The sequence below is a fragment of the Carcharodon carcharias genome, chromosome 2 (assembly GCF_017639515.1).
Source record: "Carcharodon carcharias isolate sCarCar2 chromosome 2, sCarCar2.pri, whole genome shotgun sequence".
In the NCBI taxonomy this organism is placed as follows: domain Eukaryota; kingdom Metazoa; phylum Chordata; class Chondrichthyes; order Lamniformes; family Lamnidae; genus Carcharodon; species Carcharodon carcharias.
In genome coordinates this window covers 213,490,123-213,512,536 of record NC_054468.1, presented here as the reverse complement: position 1 = coordinate 213,512,536, position 22,414 = coordinate 213,490,123, and the positions used below count along the sequence as shown (strand labels likewise).

The window sequence follows — 22,414 nt, the reverse complement described above, 5'->3', positions numbered from 1 at the left end:
ACTGGAAATTATTTTTTAAAGTAGAGTTCTAGTGGGGCCTGTGTCTATGTGTGTGTCGTAATTGGGTTAAAGCCAGCTAGCCTGGGTGCTTTGATGTATAGTTGTTTTGAGATGTTAATTAGATAAACGTAAGGAGGGTAGAAGCTAAACTGTAAATTAGCATTTGTTAATAGAAACCATTCAAGACTGCTGGTGAAATCTTACACCAAGTTAGAAGACGCCAAGCAATGTGTTTTTTTTCAGCTTGCTAATAAAATTGGTGGAATGAAAGAATGTTATTGTTAGAAGAGACAAAGGTAAAAGCCTAGTGATAGAATGGAAAATTTACACTCCAAGGGAAAGACATGTATAAAAAGGAAAGGAGATTGTGTGTAAGGTAGAGGCACTTTAAGATCCAACAAGTGTGAGAAGCCTCCAGCCTGTAAGCTTTAAGCTGCTGTCTGCAAAGACCCAGAGCTGAAAGAAACTCATTCTAAATGTGACTGTCCAGGGTATGCTTTGCCTGGTGTCTGTTTAAATCTATGAGATTTACTGTTACCTTAACAGGGGGTGTAACTGAAAGTCAGATTAATTAGGGGATTTTTGTAGTTATTATAGTAGTAATTTTGTGGACATATTTATGTGTTTACAATCTTCCTTGTATTAATAAATGCTTAATTTAGTTTATAAAAACCTCTTGAGACTTGGTGGTCTTATTACAACTGAATTCAAAGCCTGCATCTTGAAGTATACAAATTGCAAAAATGGGTTATGACAATTGTTTCACATTTTCCTGTGGGATTTGAATAGCCGAGCCTTTACCATTGGCTGTGTCATAATACTGAATAGTAATAGAAGTTAGGATATTATATTAAGAGACAGCTGAATTTGCTTCATGAGTCTGGACAGTTTAAAAAAATGACAGATTATCGTCATTTTAGGTCCAAAACTCAGTTTACACTTATCTCTATAAATCTACTGTTATACTGGCAATGTTCACATAAAATATAGACACTGTACAGTGTAAATTTACAGAGAACTGTTTCAATTTTCCTGTTTGTATAGGGGAGGCCTGCTGGTGGACTATACACCCAGCCTCCAAACAACGTTCTGAAGGAGAAAAAGTGCGGGTAGGAGATGACCTTATCTTAGTCAGCATTTCCTCAGAGCGATACCTGGTGAGTAAAAGATTGCAAATTTCCTGTTCCAATTCTTGCAAGCAAACATTCCCTGATTTATATTCCATCAATTTAGCCTTTTATGTATTTGTTCATCAAAATCACAGAAGGCCCAGTCACACTTTTCTTCCATTTCTAACAGCAAACTACATGTTTTATTCACTTTGTTTTAAATCTTTACCTGGACATGTTGGATGTCTGGCGTATTTTCAAACAGTATAGTGCTCTGAAGCTATGAAAAAACTGTGCTCCCAAAGGCACTGCTAGTTAAGTTCATGAGTAGCTAATCCATACATGCGTACTTGATCTTCAGTCTGCGTTGTTAGTTGATCATTGTCAGGCAGTGGTACATTAGGCCTCAGAGACACTAGGTTAAAGAAGGAAAAATCATTTAGGATTTCCACTCCTGATTATTATCTGAATGTCAATATGTGCAGTGTTAGTTAAGGACTTTGAGGCTTGCCTTTAACGTGCCTTATGATGGAACAGCTTGCATTTGAAGAATGGGCACTTGGTTGGAGGGGCCCAGAGTGGCCGATGCTTTACCTTAGTGAAATAAGTCATTGCGTAGGCAGGGGGCTGGGTGGGGGTGGTGGGAGGAATTGGCAAGAAAAGGAGAAAAAATGCTAAAATATGTCAGAAGCAGTTAATTTGTAATCATGGCCAGAACATTGCACACAGTGAAGAGTGAAAGCTTCCATTTTTGCTTCTTTTGTAGAAGTTAGGTTTCATTTCATTAATTAAATGCGGAAATATACCAGTGCATTTTTTGATAATGAGTAAATTGGAACTCTTGATCAACATTGACCCCATTTTTCATGCATTATCTGAGAGATGCATACTCATTTGTGATTTGCATTGTAGTACATGAAACAATTCAGTCATGCTTATTTACCTTGTAGAACTAGATGACAGGTAATGCTATGTGAAATCTGAATCTCATGTCTATATAGATAAAAGAAATGAGGTGTGTTAAACATGTTAAACTCTCTTGCTGAAAGTATTATTATTTTTCTCTTATTGAAGTACTTTGGTTGAATGCTAACTTGCTGCCCATATTTTTCAGGAAGATTTGAATCTTGAAATATTTACACCTTTGTTTTAAAAGGATGGTGTTTCAAAATATCAGTATTCTGTTATCATATACTTAATCGTGGCTAGGCAGTCTTGGTCGCATGCTGAACTGATGTTATTCTCTTGCAGCATTTGTCATATGGCTGTAGCAGTTTACAGGTTGATGCCGCATTCCAGCAAACTCTCTGGAGTGTTGCTCCAATTTGCTCTGGAAGTGAAGTAGCACAAGGTAAGATTGTTTGAAAACCCCTGCAGTAACACTGCCGCAACTATGCTGTGTGCTCTATACTCTGTCACTGCACTTCACATTCACTTTACACCAGCAAATTACACTTCTCACCTTGGGTTTTGGAGGAGCTCATTCCTATATTAGTCTTTTTTTTTTACCTGTGACTCATGTTTTGATACTTTTTTGATGTTTTGCTATTTTCACGCTCCTTTTCAAGCTTCCTTCTGCTCGATGCACCATTTATCCATGCCAGACAGTGACCAATTTCTAGCCACTGTGTATATTCTTATAATTGAATGACCATGCAAAGGTGTGTAGGATCAGCTCCAGGCTTACTTGCTGTCCACATTTTTCCTTTCCCACTGAGGAAAAGCCTTGACCACCGCATCCCCCTCAGCCCCTGCCTCCCCCACCCCCCACCTCCCCCACTTTGTGCTTCACCTCTCAGACATACCCAAAATTCAGATAATTACCTTCTCGAGGAAGCTATGTGGAGGGGCTTGAAGGGGAGTAGAGAAGGTCCCACATTGTATTGGGTAATTGTGCAGTTAAATCGCAAGTCATAGGTTTAATAAAGACATGAAATTATGCAATATAAGAGTGAACGCTTATGTAATTCACAATTGGAAATGACCCTATTTCCTGTGAGGTCTCAAGTATCGGTGTTACTGAATAGAACTATAATTTCAAATTGGAAATATCAAGAATGGATCCTCCTCTAAATATCATAAGCAACAACCAATGTATCTTGGACTAATTAAAAGACTGTTGATTAATACATCTGCACAGATTGAACCTTAAATGTTCAGGTTGCCCTGATAGACCAGGGTTCATTGGACAACACATGCTTGAATTTCCAGGATGTGCTGCCAGGAAGTGAAGCTCCCCATCTGCAGTGCTAACTTGTACCCTTGTCATCAATTACACATTTTCTATATATACTCAGCACCACAGAGGCGAGTTCATTTGGAAAGATACCATCTCGAGATTCTTGTCCAGCATATTCCATACCCATTTATCCCAGTACTGGATAGATAAACCTGAGCACTGGCATTTGTTGCCTCCAAATTCCACAATCTTAAAATTTTAAACTTGTTTTGCCAGGCACACTTAGAGCCTATATGTCCCTAGTCTAATTGATCCCACAGGGAATTTCCAGTATTTTCTGGGCTGTTCCCTCTGTGCATTGTTTGTTCACATCAACAGGTGCTTGTTGCCTGCCCTGCTGATTGCTGCTGAACTTTGATCCTTAAAGTTGGGATCAGCTGTGTTTTTGCACGTGGATTTTGCTGTCTCGTTTGACTTCCCAAATGGTGGTTTCTGCTTTATTGCTTATGTATTAATTTCTTCCACTTGATATTTTTCAATGTGTGAGTCCTCTTGCAGTGACTTCTAGCCATCATTGCAAATCTGAGTTCAGAGCATATTGGTCGACTTTGGTGTTCTGTGCTGCCTGCCAATGAGTCTCATGGATTTGGAGGAGCAAGAGAAGTTCAGGCAGAGGAAAGAGGAGCAGGTGAACTCTCACCTCAGGCACCAAACTCCCGTAAGGAATCACCCCAGGAATACCTTTCCAGATCCACAGGCTTCGTTAGATGAGGGCATAGTAGAGTTATGCCATTTCTGAACCCCAATCTGCAGATAAGATCTACCAAAGGGTGAAAGGCTGCTCAATGCTATAAAAGCCGCTGCATCATGAAATAATTGCACCCAGATTCTTTCAAGCCATTCTCGTGACATTTGCCACAATTAATCCGACTACGGTTTTCCAATGCTCCAAGTGTGTCACAGAAGTCTTGTTAGCCGAATGGGAAACTTTTGTCTATCTCCCTATGGAAAGGAGGAATCAGCATGAGAGAGAGACACACAGGCTTCCCTAATGTGCAGGGACAATGATATACTCAGAAAAGGTCTCAAGTAGTAACCCCGTGGCATAACAGGCCATCAATATCCCATCAAAGTGCCAGTGATATCAGAGCACACTCTGCTAGCAGCCTCAGTGTCTTTACTTTGCTCCCACCACCCCCCTCCCACCCACTGTGCTAGCACTATTTCAAGGAAAGCTGACTTTGAATAATTGGGGAATTACTGAATAGAGGCTGAAAGGATTTTCATAAGACTAACAACTACCCGTGCAGTCGGCATGCTGAAATAGTGATCCAGTTGTCTGTAGAGGTCAGGCGGGTGCAATTCTACAGAGGTTTAAAAATGATCAGCTGCATCCTGTATAATTTTGCAAAGAGAGGAAACGCTCTTCGTGCAGAGAACTCCGCTTCAGTAGAGAAAGAAAAGGAGGATGGAGAGGAAAGTGAAGTGGATGAGGCTGATAGCAGCCAGAAAGACATCCACGTCAATCACTGATTGACAAGGCTTTCATTTAAAAGCTGCATTTGTGACACTGCATTAATAGACTTCTGGTCTCCTTTCTAACATAATATCCCCATTAACAACACGCTGTACATAATCACCATTATCTTTACTACCCATCTCAATGTGTATCCTACCACCTGGAATGTCCTTATGTCCCTTCAGAAGATAAAATTTACAATTTAATTTTCAAAGAAGTTACAGTCATTGGTCCAGGAGCTGAGACCTCACACTATATTTTTATAATGGCCCATAACTTGCACGCTCCCCAGCGTCAGATTTGGGGGTTACCCCAAAGATGCGCTGGGGAATTTCATTGGGAAGTTCCCAGGTAAAGGTTTGCATGGGCGATTGCCAAGAAGTGCACAATTCCTCTGGACAATTGTGCTGGGAACCATCCGAAAATGTGGTTTAAATCGCAAACCGGTTCTGCCGGGATTATACCAATAGTTGCCCAGAAAAAGTTAGAGGAATTAAAACTCTTCTGAGTAACTATTGTAAAGACTCAAACTGACCCCACAGGGTTCCCCTGACCTTCGACATCCCCCACCGACCTTGGACACCACCCCCCACTCCGACCTTGGACTCTCCCAACCCACCCCTGATCTCGGACCCCCCAATCCCCCCGCACCTCAGACCAACCCCCCTCGCCTCTTACATCCATAATCCCCTCCCCATGACCTCAGATCCCCCATCACACCCCCCCCTCCCCGCCCCCCCCACCCGACTGCGGACATCCCCAACCCTCCGCAACCTCGGACACACACACGCACACACACACACACACACCACCCCCCCACCCCCCAACCACCACAAGGCCTCTTGATCAACCAATCCCTCAACCTTCCCCCGGCTACCTCCCCTATCCCAACCCCCCAGGACCACACCCTCCACCCCCCTGTACCACCCGCCCCCCTGGACCACTTCCAACCATCTGGACTCCCTATGCGCTCGCCTTAGACACTCACCTTCTCCCTCGCCCTTTGAACTTACTTGCTTTATAGCAGCTAGAGCTCTAAGAAAGAGGGCCTCCTTGAATACACTGGACCTAGACTTCACTGGGGCCTGCGAAGAGTCTTTCGATGCTGGCTCCTAGCAGCTCCGGCAAATGGAAGTGTCATCATTATTTTCAAGTCAGGTAAGTAGGTGTTTATTTCTTCTAATTTCTGCGGGCCAGCGCTTTCTGACACTAGTCAGAGGTTGCGGCCCAGTATACATCAGCATGGCTAATTTCCAAAATCTTTAAAATCGGATTGAATGACTGAAGCCATTGCTGATTATGATTCAATCAGTAGCAACTTTCAGGTATTCAAAACAGCTACAATCTCATTATCCCTGAAGAGGTGCTAACAACCCTGTGTTTACAGAGACTGAATTCCAAAGGAATTGTACAAAGGCCATTCACATCCCTAAGGCCAGACCTAGCCAATGGAGACTATGGGGAGAATTTTCTCCCCGCCGGGCGTGCTGGTCAGAAGTGGGCACGGGCGGGCGCGGAGCCAATTGCTACCTGCGTTCGGCTGTGTGCTGCCATTTTACATGGGTGGGCCAGTTAAGGTACTAACTTTGCAGGCTGGAGGAGGAGGGAGAGTCGGGTGTGAAAGAATGCAGAAATCTCCCTGAGGCACAGAGCTGCCTCAGGGAGATTAAGTTCAGTGTTAAAGTTGGAAAAAATAGAAAAATAAGATTATTCAGACGTGTTCCCTCATGTGACAGTGTCACATGAGCTGGGGCATGTTTATGAATTTTCATAAAAAATTATATTTAATTAGTAAAACCTTCATGAAACCTCATCCTGCCCGTGGATAAGGTTTCATGAAAAATGCGAAGGCCGCTTGGGCTCTTCGCCTGCCCCCCAACATGAAGGTTGGATAGGCAGCTTTCTCAATTGGGCTAATTGGTTTGTCAATGGCCTTAACCAGAGTTGGCTGTGTGCCCGCCGAACTAAAAATCAGAATGACGCGCGGTGACATCGGGACGCATGCCGGATGTCACTGCACGTCATTTTACACGTCAGTGTGTAGGGCCCACCCCCTCATGCAGAACAGAAAATGCTGGCCTGTCTGTCTGATAGGACAAAGAACCTTGAAATCTCCTTTGAAATTATTAATGGTTGAAAGATTAACCATGTCAAGGATCTAGACAAAAGAATATACATCCTTTGGCTAAACCAAAGCGGAGGAGTGGGAGCCTAATCACATGACCCCCCCCCCCCCCCCCAACAGTCCCCCCCACACCACTGCCCACCCTCCACTAGCTGGGAGAACCTGTTGCCTTATGGAGCTACAAAGGTAGTCTGCCAACTTCCATCAGTCAAGCAACAGCAGAACCAGAGCTCTATCCAGTTTGAAATTGCTTGGCCCCTCATCTACACTGTTTCAGTGGAACTTCTGAACTTCTGCACCAACATCTTCAAGACTAATTCATCTCAATGTGCCTATCCTATTGTGGATAGTGGAATGGAAAAGTGGATTATCCAGCATCCATCTTCTACTTGCCAACTCTGTGAAAGAATACACCATTGGACCTTGATTCTGGACTCTGATCTCATGTGAAACAATAATTCTTATTTTGTCTGTGGTCTTTGCCCTGTACCTTTTTCTATTCTCTATCACACCTTTATTATATGAATTATAAAGGAGGCCATGTTGCAATTCTCCTCTTGCGTTTGAGTGTGTGCAAATAAACTAGCCCTATTAGTTCACCCTATCTCGAGTTTGCTGTGGGGTTATTAATGGAGAATTGGATCACACCAAAACTGCGGGGTTGGGAAAATATGCCACCAGATATAAAGGGGGAAATCAAACATCAGAAACACCTTTCTGTTTGAGGATGGGCGGTGAGAGGAGAAATCAGGGCTGTGTAAATTAAACCCCCTCCTCTAAGGTGTGTGTCATCATCTTCCAGCTCCTTCCAGCTCGAGGGAGAGAGCAAATCTGTATTGGGAGCCACATAATCTCTCATTCTCCCTATACTGAAATAATTAGAGATAGTCTTTATCTCCTTATAAACCAGTGGGATAATCCTACACTTACAGCTTGCACTGCAGCCTCTGTGCTGAAGCATGGCTCCTTTCCACCACCAGCTCATTCTGCAGCTGTCTAAGGGAGACAAATGTGTTGAGCAGATGGGTCAGCACCTTGCAAGGTAGATACACAACTGCCTCTTGTGGGTTTTATGGCCACCATTAAGGAGTGTGAAGGTAAAAGGAAAGTGTTTTCGCACTGCAAGGATACCATCCTGTTGCTCAACCACATCAACTGAGGTGCTTGCAGAACTTACAAAATTGGAACTGCATAACTCCAAGTGTACAATTCTGGTAGCTGCCTGCTTGTTTTTGTTCTGTTGTTCAAAAAACAGTATATTAATTCAGAACATTGCATATTGAGAGTTAATAAAAAACTTATCTTCTGTTAGGATATCTAAAGGGAGGGGATGTGCTGAGATTACTGCATGGACACATGGACGAATGTCTGACTGTACCTTCAGGAGAGCATGGAGAAGAACAGCGCAGGTAATTAAGATGGACAAAGTAATCACCCAATGGAGTTGTGTGGGAAACTGAAAGATCATGTTGTTTAACCAAGTTGGAATGGTGCAGTGCCGTGGGCTGTTTGCAAGGAGCTATCGACATATATCAAAAGATTTCAATGTTGCTTTGTGCATGAGTTTGACTACATTGAAGGTGCTACAATAGTGCAGGTTGTTGTTGTGTTGATGAAGCTATAGTAGCTTTACATCACAATATACTTCTGTTGTTAACAGGAAAGAAACAATTTTTTTCCAGAATAAGATGGCACAGGTACACAGCTGTAAAAAGGACATTTAGTATTGACATCAGGAAGTGTTTCCCTACACAGACAGTGACCTACACAGACAGTGACCAAGAGCTGGAACAAGTAGAGTAGTTGAGGATGCTTGACCCACAGAATGATGTTGCTGCCGGTGAGTGGGAACTAAAATTGGTGGGAGGTCAGCCACCGCTGGGGATCGACAGAAAGAGCTCCTGGTAATGCAGTTACTTACTAACCAGAGGGTCACCAAGTCTGTGATTGGGGAAGAGGGGAAGCCCATGACTGGGGCCGCCCCAGCTATGGCCAGGAGGAGCAATTCTAACCTGCTCAAAAATATAAGTGAATAAAACTCAAAATCGTACAAGAACTTGTGGCATCAATAACAGTGTTTACATTGGGGCAATCTTGCTAGATTGGGCATTCTGTGGCGTGTGTCATTTGTTAGACTTTATCCTGCACACTTCAGCATGAAAATGTTTTCCATTATATCTTGTTGGAAGAGAGAGCTGATCATGGCATGATGAGGGCAAAGGGACTTCAGGGAACTTAGTTAATGCCAGGACCAACAGTGAATATCCTTAACTAACGAGATTTAAAGACTACGAAAGAGCGAAATGATGGAGAAACAGGTGAAATAGAGTCAAATCATGTGTAGAAAGAGAAGGAAAGAAAACTTAGATCAAAAAAGAGGGAAAAGAGACAGAATAGGAAACTAAGAAAACAAATTAAACATTTAAAATTTAACAATTTTAAAATCTCTCACAAATATTTACTTATTGCATTAACATTTATCACCTTATTAATTATGAGCCCCAACTTTCTGCAGTGAATTTAATGGGCCATAAATGTGAAAATCTAGCAAATTCTTAAAAATAAAGCGAACGGCTGGATGATGATTGTTTGAGACAAATGGCAGAGCAGCTCAAATTGACCAACAACTTTTGGAGATTCGCAACTCTCAATGTGGACTGAACTTTGCAGGAACAGACATGATGGTGGTGGCAGGGGGTGGGGGCTGAGAGAATTGAGCAGGGGTACCTGCGTCCAATTCTTGGTATCTGGTAAACTGGGGGTGGGTGACAGGAAGCACCTTTGGGGAAGTTTAGCTTGTTAAGTAAGGGGAATGAAGGCAGTTAGCAAAAGTGCTAAATGTGTAGACTCATACTTTACATGTTACATCAGGATCCACGTGTGATATGTTGTATAAAGGTTTTAAATAACCTATTCCAGGTTGCAGTCTTCATTAACAGTTTGAAGACCTGACATTAAATTTTAATTACATGCTTTCCGCCTTTTAATGTCAAATTCAAGCAACCAGACAGAATTCAATGTGGTTAACTGGCAATTTATACTTAAGAAATTGAGACAGGAATAGATGTAATGCAGGACTATTATACTTTATCCCTGTCTCCCTGTGTGTCTATTAGCTTAGAAACAAAAACTAGAGAGGAAAAACAAAAGAGGCAAGATTAAGTTAACTGAAAGCTTCTTCCTGCTCCAACATCGAGATTGCCTTGTACTGCATGGGCTAGATTTTGTGTTCAAATCTCCGGAGCGGGTCTGTGAATCCACAACCTGGTGCAACCCACTGAGCCTCAGCAAACAATAAACTTAGATGAGGGCTGACAATGTTTACAACAGATCCCTTTTGTCTTCAGGGATTGCCCATTACGTGAAAAAGAGATGAGAAGCTGTGTGAACTGAACAGGGGACTGGGGTCATCATCATTATGTTGGGGTGAAGCACCCTTGAAGTGAAGTAGATCAGAATCAGGTGGGCTCTGTAAATGTCACCCTTGTGGGTTTTCTTACTCATTTAATTAATTATCCAGCTGGTTCTAGGATGATCCAGATTGTAGGGATTCTCAAGAGTTCACTGCAGCATATATTACATTGCTAATTCAGACTTTTAATTTAGTGTTATGATTCAATTCGATCTGTTTTCCTGGCTCGCTATTCTTCCTAGTTAGCATATAATTATGCACTGCATACCACCTTCTATTATCAAAGTACATCTTGAACTCTTGATGAAGCAACAAGGAATATGATTACTGTGGGTTTTGCCTTTTAGATCCCTTTTGAATCAAATAAGATATACAGTAAGGAAATTTCGAAGAGAAGTACATAACAAGCCAAGGATTAATGTGTCCTTGTTCAAACATGTTCATCTTTGTGTGCAACAACACAAACTAGTCAGCAAGTTATTACTATCCAATAAAAGCAGACTATACTGGTGATTAGAAGCAAATTAAGAAGATGGGGAAAAAAGCTGATTCAATTTTAACGAGATTGGTTTAAGTGGAATTTAAATAGAATTCACACACAGAATTTGTGCTTCGCTCATTGTTACAAATCCACTTGTGGTTATTTATTTAGCTTACTGATCAAATGTTCAGTGAGTTGAGAATACTGTTAGGAATTCTGAACGTGGTGCCATGGAGTTTTATCAGATATCACCATTTATGATGGCAGGGGATTATCTTATGGTGTAACAGTGGACTCTAAACAGTCACCCTGTTCATGCTCAAATAAATGGTGATTGGTGCCGAGAGATAGTATTAATCGGTGGAATTTTATGAGACCTGTGTTCGCTGGGATGGATGCAGGACCGGGAGGGAAATCCGAAAGGTCGCCCTTAGGTCGATGGGAAATGGTTCCTGCCAACGTGCAACCTTGCTGGAGGTGGGTAAGGAATGGGAGTGGTGACATGCCCAGCAGTGACTGGTAGCCTATTAGTTGTGATGAACTGGTCACTTAGGGCCAGATTGGGGAGGCCGCTGGTACCAGCAGTGACAGACCCCACTCTGCAGGTGAAACCTGGCAGGTGGCAGGCCAGGTGACAAACAAAGCCTCCTTTATCCCTTTTCCCTCGATCCTTTTCTGCACCAGTTTCACAACAGGTCCCCCTTCACAATCTTATCCTGGTAGCTGTGGCCACAAATAATTTTAATAATTTCTTGTATCTTCTGAGGTGCCTGCCACAGCAGCGCCCACTGGTAGGGCTCCCAATAGGGCATCACTGTGGGTCCCCCCATTGGGCTAGTTAGCTGTTCATTCTGCCTGTCATCCTTATTTGACAGTGCTCCCGGAGGCGGCCTCTTATTGGCTGCCTCCAGTTAGATGGCACAGTGGGGCGACCAGGCATCACTAGCAGTGTCTGCACCTGCTTTTGGTCCCAATCTTATAAAATCTTTAAAGGCAGTCTTCAAACATTCAGTCCTATGTTTTTGCTTTGATTTTTCACCTCTGGTGGTGAAATGAATGAGCTACTCCTCTATAGCCAAACAGTCATGCTTCCTTTATGTTTTTACACAGAATTACATAGAATTCATGGCACAGAAACTGGCCATTCAGCCCATCTGGTCTGTGTTAGTGTTTATGCTCAATACCAGCTCCTCACCTTATTTCATCTAACCCTGTCAAAATATCCTCTATTCCCCTTTGTGTGTTTATCGACTTACTCTTAAATGCATCTGTGCCATTCAGTTTAATCCATGCGGTAACAAGTTTTGCATTCTAACTGGGTTATAATGGGCTCTGATTTTCTTAATGGATTTATCAGTGACTATCTTGTGTTTATGACCCCAAGCTTTGGATTCCCCATTTTGTAGTTCTGTCAGACTGTTTGCTGGTATGGAAGGGAAACACCAACATGGAGTGGTTGGGCCAAATAGCCTATTTCTCTGTTGCAACTGCAATGCATTTCTATGCACTGCACCATGGTGTTACACCAGCAGATTATCACGCTGCCCTACTATTGCAGACAAATTGCTGAAAAATGCTAGCATTATAGTTCTTTTTTTAATTAACCTTTTCTTTGACGACTAGATTGCATGTTTCCAGCAAAGATCTGTAATGTGGTACAATTTGCATCACTGATTTGCACAGAATACCTTTCCAGTGACTTTGTGAGAAATCACACCCTTTGAGAAGCTGCTTATGATGCCTTTAGTGGTAAGAAATGCATTTTGTTTGGCTTGTTGTGGCAATAAGTTGTGTGTGTTAAGGTAATAAGTGGACATTTATCTCACTTGCAGTTTGTGGGATCTTGCTGTCCACAACCAAGCTGTCATGTTTACCTACATGATAATTCAACAATGTAATTTTTGGTGGCTCTAATTTGCTTTGGGATATCTTCACTCTATAAATGGAAGTTTTTCTCCCTTTCACTGAAGTAAACGATTAGAGGTGGCATTTTTTTTATTTGTTCATAGGATGTGGGCTTCACTGGCTAGACCAGCATTTATTGCCCATCCCTAATTGCCCTTGTTCAGAAGGCATTTAAGACTCAACCATATTGCTGTGGGTCTAGAAGATGTAGGCCAGACCAGGTAGGGACGGCAGATTTCCTTCCTTGAAGGACATTAGTGAACAAGATGAGTTTTTATAACAATTGACAATGGTTTCATGGTCATCATCAGACTTTTAATTTCAGGTTTTTGTTGAATTCAAATTTCACCATCTGCCATGGTGGGATTTGAACCCATAGCATTACCTCGGGTCTCAGGAATACAAGTCCAGTGACAATACTACTATGCCACCAAATGGTGAACTCTGATATTTGACTGGGCTGTCAAGAAGGAGGGTAGGTCATCTTGCTGAAGTGAGATGCTTCCCAAAAATGGAGGAGAAATGAAGAGTAGCACATTCACTGACTCATTAAACGGAAAGAGTTGACAGAATTCACATCTAATTTTTTATCATCTAGGGACAGACACATATCACAGCAGTAACCTAAAAATGTTGGGATGGGGAGCGTGGATCTCACACTTTTGCCCAGAACAGATGTAAAGCCAACGATGCATCCTCTAAACCATTTTCTGGACTCCTGTCTGGCTCTTAATGAGTGTTAACTAGAAGCTCACCAAAGAGGCATTTGGGCTGGGGGCAAGGTAGGAAACATGGCAGCACCAAGAGTAAGGCAAGTTGTAAGTCAGCAGTAAAAGATGGAGACAGGAGACACACTGGAGGGGATTCTGGAGGTTGGAATGGTAGGGAGCCTGTCCAGCAGACACCCTATCTCAGTGGTCGCTTGACCCTGCAAAAGTTTCCTCTAAAAGTCTTCCAAGCTGCTTTGGACTGGCCTTCAGCAGTCCTTATAAGGGTCACTAGTTTAGCTGCTTACAGCTTGGCACAGGTGGGTGGAAGCTGTCCCACCTGTACTTGAAAACCGTAAGCAGAGCTCCACAATGCTGATTTGCAAATGTGCACACCCCCTTGCCAGTCTTGGGCAGGTTTGCTTTTCACCATTTACAGGCTTGCTAGAAAATCACATCAGGCAAGCCTTGAATTGACCAAGGGGTGGCTGCTGTTTCCTTGCCATCATCAGCTGTTGGTTACCTTGTTAATGGGACAGTCGACAGTTGAAGATTGCCTCCCCCATACACTCAACAAGAGACAAAGAATGCAGCTGAACATATCTACATACTTAAGCCATAAGTAAATACTGGAGTTTCCTATTCACTATTATTTACTGAACTCAAACAGGCAGAATGTATTCCAGAATGTTATTACCTTAAAGGTAACGTGTTAATGAGAAAGTGGTGGCCTTATCATGTTTTAGCAGCTGAAAGATAGAGGGACATAAATCAGATTGTTATACCATTTGGATATAGATATGAGATCCTGAGAATAGCTTATGAAATTCCAACAGGGGGACATTTAGGAATTAGAAAGACAGGCAAAAATACAAAAACATTTTTATTGGCCATGATTGCATAGAGATATAGTCAAATTCTGTAGAACATGTCAGGTGATAGCGAAATCACAAGCAGTGATTAAGACAGCGCCTTTAATTCCAATTCAAGCATTTGAAGAACCTTTTACTACAGTCATGATTGATTGTGTAGGACCCCCTCCCTAAGACTAAAAGTGGAAATCAGTACTTACTGACAATAGTAAGGATGTGTCTACAGGGTTTACAGAAGTGATGCCTTTGAGAAATATGACAATAAAGAGAATTGTGGAAGAGTTGACTAAATTTTTTTCAAGGTATAGTTTACCAAAAGAAATACAATCAGATCAGGGTTCAAAGTTCATGTCATAGCTGTTTAAGGAAGTAATGAATTGTTTGGGGATAAAACAGTTTAAGTTTACTATCCTGAATCACAAGGGATTTGAAAAGATGGCATCAAACATTAAAAACTATGTTGAGGGCATATAGTCAGGACTATCAACAGGATTGGGATGGAGATATTCCATTCTTGTTATTTGCTAATGGGATGCTCCTAATGCATTGATTGGATTTAGTCCTTTTGAATTAGTCTATGGTCATGAGGTAAGGGAACAACTAAAATTGCTTCATGAGAAATTGTTGGGTCAAAATTCAGAGACTCCTCTCCTGGATTATGTATCAAACTTCAGAGAAAGATTGGACAGAGCATGTGAGTTAGCTAGGGAACATTTAAAGATATCACAGCAAGTGATGAAAGTGAAAGCGGATAGGAGAGCCACAGCTCGTACTTTATTGCTGGGAAAAAGCGTTAGTTCTGTTACAAGTACTGGTGACTCATTTAAGGCAAGGTTTAGTGGGCCTTACAGGGTTGAAAAGAAACTGAGCGAAGTAAATTATTTATTAAATACTCCAGATAGAAGAAAGAAGCAGACGGTGTGTCACATAAATATGCTTAAAAAGAACTTTGACAGGGAAGAAGATCAAAAGGAGATATTGGTGGTGGTAGATAAGGAGAAACAGGTAGATATGAAGGATTCTGAAATTGATTTTCCTCTAATCAAATTGGATAATGAGGGGGTACTTGAAAATTTAAATGAAATGTTGAGTTACCTTCCAGGCAAGTGTCAAGGTAATTTGGAAAAGCTATTGCAATCACACAAGGCTATTGTGGGAATAAGCTGGGGAGGACAAATTTAGCTACACGTGATGTGAGTGTAGAAGTTTCATCTTCGATAAGACAATGTTATCATAGATTAAATCCAGTGAAGTTATCACAAGTACAGAAAGAAATTGAAAACATGCTTCAAAATGACATCTTTGAGTCTAGTTGCAGTAACTGGAGTTCGCCTATTGTGTTGGTACTGAAACCGGATGGAACACAAAGCCTGTGTGTGGACTATAAAAAGGTGAATGCAGTGACAAAAGTGGATTCATATCCTATATCATGGTTGGGAGATTGCATTGAGAAAGTGAGACAGTCGAAGTTTATCACAAAGACTGACTTGCTGAGAGGATATTGGCAAGTACTGTTATCGGAGGGAGCAAAGGAGATATTGGCTTTTGTGACATCAGATGGACTATATTAGTTTAAAGTCATGCCACTTGGTGTGAAAAATGCACTTGCAACATTTCAAAGACTGACAACCAAAGTAATTTGCAGGACTGAGCAATTGTGCTGTTTTTATTGATGACTTAATAGTTTTCAGAGAAACATGGGAGGATCATTTACAACATTTGGAAGAATTATTTAATTGACTATAAGGAGCTAATTTGCTGATGATCTTGGCTAAAAGTGAATTTGCAAAAGCGTAAGTTACATTTCTAGGCCATACCATTGGACGTGGTAAAGTGGCTCCAAGAGATGTGAAAGCCAAAGCTTTTATTGTGGATTTCCCCATGCCTACAACAAAATGAGAAGTCTTGAGATTTCTGGGCACGAGTGGGTTTTACCAGAAACTTGTACCAAATTTTAGCAGTGTAGTTGTTCCATTGACTGAACTATTGAAAAAGAACAAGAAGTTTCAATGGACACTGGAGTGTCAGAAGGCATTTGACAATTTGAAAGCTTTGTTGACAATGACACCAGTTTTGGCAGTATCCAATTGTGTCAAGCAGTTTAAGTTGGCCATTGACCTATGCGATATAGGCATTGCGGCCGTACTGTTGCAAGAAGATAAAACTAGGATTAATAAACCGATAGGCTATTTTTCGCGGAAGTTGAATGTACAACTGACAAGATATTCAGTGATCAAAAAGGAGACTCTGGGTCTGGTGTTAGCGTTGCTGCATTTCGAGATTTATGTTGCAAACAATTCGTCAGAAACAATTGTTTATACAGACCACAATCCTCTAAAGTTCCTGTACAAATTTTGAGACAGAAGTGCAAGGTTGTTCAGATGGAGTTTATTATTACAACCATTTAATCTATAGATTATACATGTAGCTGGATGAGCAAATCTAATTGCAGATGCATTGTTGAGAGTTTAAAGCTCAAAGAAAAATTGGACACTTAAACCTGGACATTGGATTGGAATGATTTCTTTGATACCAAGAATTTGTATATATATTATTATGCTGATGCACACATCTGGTAATGTAATAGTGTGAGTATATAGCTAGGTATAGGAGGTAGTGTAAGATGGGTTAAGAAAATGAAACCATCTTTTTAAATTATGACAAGAGCTGTAAGAAAGCTGCTCTCAATTGGAAATTTGTGGATTTTATGTAACGTTCTCCTTTATTTTTGTTCCTACCACTCTTCCAGATCATGACTTGAGTATTGATGGCATCTTTCAGGTTCATAAATATGTGGGTCTTTTATAATGGCAGGCAGGTCTGTGGAGTTCCCCAGCTTTATTGTACTGATGGCTGGAAAACTACTGTCTACTGTTGATGGCTCCATATCAGCTTAAAAGTGTCTTTCATCAAACAGGAACTGGCTTTATCTGCCTGCCCCCTTGTCTGGGAGCTGTGAAGCTTCAGACAGAAATAGGATCTGATTGAATAAATTGTGCTTCACTGTTCAGAACCCTGCTGGCACACCCATTATTCATTAGTATGTCACTACTATATTAGTCATGGAGTAAGTACTATTTACAAGAAGTATGTGTATTAACCCATTATATGTGCCTGTGGTTGGTTATCAAGTATATGGTTTATAAATAATGGCTCCAACGCAAAGGATAATTGGAACTCAGTATTTTGTATTTTAAATGTATAGGTATATATTTTTTATGTTTTGTGCACATGTCCAACTTCTCAACCTATGTGCGTAAATCTGCAGAAAAACTTTAGCCCATGGCCTGCTGAGTTAGAAGCAAGAGTTGAATGGCACCCTTACCCACACCCTTAACATTCATTCCCTCCACTACCGATACACAGTGGCGGCAGTGTGTACCATTTACAAGGTGCAGTAACTCACCAATGCTCCTTCGACGGCAACTTCCAAACCTGTGACCTCTACCACGCGGAAGGACAAGGGCAGCAGATGAATGGGAGCTCCAGCATCTGCAAGTTCCCCTCCAAGCCATACACCATCCTGACTTGGAAAAATATCGCTGTTCCTTCACTGCCACTTGGTCAAAATTCTGTACCTACACCACATGGACTGCAGCAGTTCAAGAAGGCGGCTCACCACCACCTTCTCAAGGGCAATTGAGGATAGACAATAAATGAAAGAATAAATAAAAAAGGTATGTAGGATATAGGACATAGAACAGACCAGTCGGTCCAACCAATCCATGCCTGTGCTAATCTCCACTCAAGCCTCCTCCCGTCTTTCTTCATCTAAACCTATCATCATAATTCTCTATTTCCTTCTCCTCTATGTGCTTGTGTAGCTTCCCCTTAAATGCATCTCCTTCATTCACTTCATTAATCCCAGTGGTAGCAAGTTCCACATTCTCACCATTCATTCTACATTTAATTTCTATGTGACTAGCCTGTGCTGACGGCCTCTAGTTATGCTCTTCCTGAAGTGGAAACGTTCTCTCTGGATATAAAAACCTTTCATAATTTTAAGGACCTCTGTTAGTTCAGGAAGCACAAACCTGGCTTGGGGAGAGAGAGGGGGAAAGATTGTAAAGTGAGCTCTTTGATTGAGAAAGTCATAGAGCGATTGAAAGTATCGTGTCAGGCAGTTTATATGGCCACAGTGGTGGACAACGGAAGTAGAGGGTGCAAAGATACAGAGTTGGAGGAATGCAGTATTATTGGAAGGATGGAGGTGTTTGTGGAGATAGGTAAGGCCAAGGCCATGAAGGGATTTGAATTTTAAAACCATGGTGCTACTGGACCAGGATTGAAAGTAGGTCAGTGAGCAGAGGGGTGACAAGCAGACTTTTGGATTGCGGAGTATTGATGAAAAAATATAGCAATACCTAAAATACTCAAGCCCTGGAGGAAAATCCAGTTCAGCTTGCTGACGTCCAAAGTGAAGATGACTTTGCTTTAAAGTCAACTGAACATTTGATACAGGGTAAAAGTATTTTACATAGACCTACTTTGAATCAATATGTGAAGCTGGTTGATAGAAATAGGTCATCTAGAACACTGAAGGGACACCTCGGCACAATAAAGGTACTCAGTGCATGGTGCAATGGTGTTTATACGTGCTTCAGACAATGCAACAACATTTTCACTCTAGATGCTGTAATATTTAGTTGGGAAATTGAAATAGAAATGTCCTACTTCTTACATAATTTTTAGCAATTAAATCAAAACATCCCAATGTTCATTATTTTAGCAAATTGGCCGAGCTTTCTGTTGTGTGTTGTAACAAAAGAAAAAATCCATTTAAAATAAATGAGCTAAGGATTTTGTTAAAATAGTGAACAAAGTAATTTCAGTCATGTTTGCTAATTTTCTAAAATGCTACTCAGAGAGTCTTTATCAGCGATGGGGTGGGATTGCTTTAGTTACTCTCTAATCCTTTCATGATATCAATGTATGTATCAACCGGAGCAATCCTTCTTTCCGTATTAAACTCCTACATCATGTATACAGCGTTTAGTGGTAAGATAAAAGCAAAATACTGCAGATGCTGGAAAGCTGAAACAAAAACAGAAAATCCTGGAAAAACTCAGCAGGTCTAACAGCACCTGTGGAGAGAAAAGAACAGAATTAACGTTTCGCATCCATATCACTCTTCTTCAGAGCTATAGTGGTAAGAGTTCCTCTGGTCTCTATCTGCGGAAATGTAATTAATGCATGAATGTTTTTATTTTGTTCATTCATGGGATGTGGGCATCGCTGGCTAGACCAGCATCTATTGTCCATTCCTAATTGCCCTTGAGAAGGTGGTGGTGAGCTGCCTTCTTGAACTGCTGCAGTCCATGTCATGTAGGTACACCTACAGTGCTGTTAGGGAGGGAGTTCCAGGACTTTGACCCAATGGCAGTGAAGGAATGGCAATATATTTCCAAGTCAGAATGGTGAGTGAATTGGAGGGGAACTTCCAGGTGGTGGTGTTCCCATGTGTCAACATTAAATGTGATACAAGCTTGTTAGAAATACAGAACAAAGGTAATCTTCATGTTCAAATACACCTTAGCTCACATGTTCCTTCTGGCAGTTTTAGTGCACACACAATGAATATGTCTGCTATTTGACACAAAAAAATCAACCTGTTTATTTCAAATTTGTGAGCATTTTGTTAAAGTAATCGTTAGGGGGATGTTGTGTGACCATGTACTATTTTATTTTATTCATTTATGGCATGTGGGCTTTGCTGGCTGGGCCAGCATTTGTTGTCCATCCCTAGTTGCCCTTGAGAAGATGGTGGTGAGCTGCCTTCTTGAACTGCTGCAGTCCATGTGGTGTAGGTACATCCACAGTGCTGTTAAGAAGGGAGTTCCAGGATTTTGACCCAGTGAAGGAACGGTGATATATTTCCAAGTGAGGGTGATGAGTGACTTAGAGGGGAACATCAAGTTGGTGGTATTCCCATCTATCTGCTACCCTTGTCCAACCAAGATGGTAGTGGTCGTGGGTTTGGAAGGTGCTCTTGAAGGAGCCTTGGTGAATTCCTATAGTGCATCTTGTAGATGGTACACACTGCTGCTACTGCGCGTCGGTGGTGGAGGGAGTGATTATTTCTGGATGTGGTGTCAATCAAGCGGGCTGCTTTGTCCTGGATGGTGTCCAGCTTCTTGAGTGTTGTGGGAGCTGTACTCATCCAGGCAAGTGTGGAGCATTCCATCACACTCCTGAATTGTGCCTTGTAGATGGTGGACAGGTTTTGGGGAGTCAGGAGGTGAGTTAATCATTGTATGATTCCTAGTTTCTGACCTGACCACAGTATTTATATGGCTAGTCCAGTTCGGTTTCTGGTCAATGGTAACCCCCAGGATATTGATAGTGAGTGATTCGGTGATGGTAATGCCTTTGAACATCAGGGGCTGATGGTTGGATTCTCTCTTGTGTGGCGCGAATGTTACTTGCGACTTGTCAGCCCAAGCCTGGATATAGTCTAGGTCTTGCTGCATTTGGGCATGGACTATTTCAGTATTTGTGGAGTTACGAATGGTGCTGAACATTGTGCAATCATCAGCAAACATCCCCACTTCTGACCTCATGATGGAAGGAAGGTCATTGATGAAGCAGCTGAAGATGGTTGGGGTTAGGACACTCCTGCAGTGGTGTCCTGGAACTGAGATGACTGACTTCCAACAACCACAACCATCTTCCTTTGTGCTATGTCTGACTCCAACCAGCAGAGAGTTTTCCCCCTGATTCTCATTAACTTCAGTTTTGCTAGGGCTCATTGATGCCACTCTCTGGTCAAATGCTGCCTTGATGTCAGGGGCCGTCACTCTCACCTCACCGTGGGAGTTCAGCTCTTTTTTCCATGTTTGAACCAAAGCTGTAACGAGGTCAGGAGTGGAGTGGCCCTGGCGGAACCCAAACTAGGCATCAGTGAGTAGGTTATTGCTAAGCAAATGCCGCTTGGTACAACTGTTGATGACCCCTTCCATTATTTTACTGATGACCGAGAGAAGACTTATGGGGCAGTAATTGGCTGCCTTATCTTTTGCTGGGCTCCTCCATCATTGAGAATGGGGACATTTGTGGAGCCTCCTCCTCCTCCTCCTCCTCCAGTGAGTTGTTTAATTGTCCACCACCATTCACAACTGGATATGGCAGGACTGCAGAACTTAGATCTGATCCGTTGGTTGTGGGAACTCTTAGCTCTGTCTATCATTTGCTGCTTATGCTGTTTGACATGCAAGTAGTCCTTTGTTGTAGCTTCATCAGGTTGACACCTCATTTTTAGATACGGCAGGTGCTGCTCCTGTCATGCCCTCCTGCACTTTTCATCGAACCAGGGTTGATCCCCTGGTTTGATGGTAATGTAGAGTGGGGTATATGCCAAGCCATGAGGTTACGAATTGAGTTCCAGTACAATTTTGTTGCTGCTGATGGCCCATAGAGCTTCATGGATGCCCAGTCTTGAGTTGCTAGATCTGTTTGAAAACTATCCCATTTAGCACGGTGGTAGTGCCACACAACATAATGGAGCGTATCCTCAGTGTGAAGGCGGGACTTCATCTCCACAACGACTGTGCGGTGGTCACACCTGCTGATACTGTCACGGATAGATGCATCTGAAACAGGCAGGTTGGTGAGGATGAGGTCAAGTATGTTTTTACCTTTTGTTGGTTTCCTCACCGCCTGCCACAGTATATAACAGTTGGATAGATGACTTGTTTGGAGATTTGTGTATTCTGTCCAATATCAGTAGCAAGAATCAGCTAGGGGCCAGATGAATTTTTAAACTCCAGGGCTGCATTAGGTAATCAAAGAAGTCAAAGGACAGCAAAAGTAAAAATCATGGGAAAATTGAGAAGTGTTTTGACACACTGGGGAGAGATTAGATCTTTTGTTATTGCTCCTTTGTTAACTTTGGATTATCCTGTTATTGATATGGAGCATTACTCTAAATTGTTTTTAAATAGATTAGCCAACAAAATCTTTACTTACGTGACAGCTAACATTCGTTTTTAATCTTGAAAGGACCCAAAAGTTCTATTCTGTGTAAAGGAAAACCTATTCCTACTTCAGTCTTAGATTAGTTAATTCTTTAACTTTCATTATCAATTTTGAGATGTAGAGTTTTTGAA

The 22,414-nt window shown here is 41.8% G+C and overlaps 1 protein-coding gene across 1 annotated transcript in view; it reads left to right on the top strand.

The window, feature by feature from the left end:
- ryr2a (ryanodine receptor 2a (cardiac)) overlaps positions 1 to 22,414 on the top strand; it is an 806,696-nt gene that overhangs the window by 326,532 nt on the left and 457,750 nt on the right. Inside the window, exons 7-9 of the mRNA XM_041213076.1 lie at positions 1,045 to 1,157; positions 2,361 to 2,460; positions 8,245 to 8,341. Of these exons, the coding sequence (XP_041069010.1) occupies positions 1,045 to 1,157; positions 2,361 to 2,460; positions 8,245 to 8,341 (310 nt within the window). The remainder of the gene's footprint in view (positions 1 to 1,044; positions 1,158 to 2,360; positions 2,461 to 8,244; positions 8,342 to 22,414) is intronic.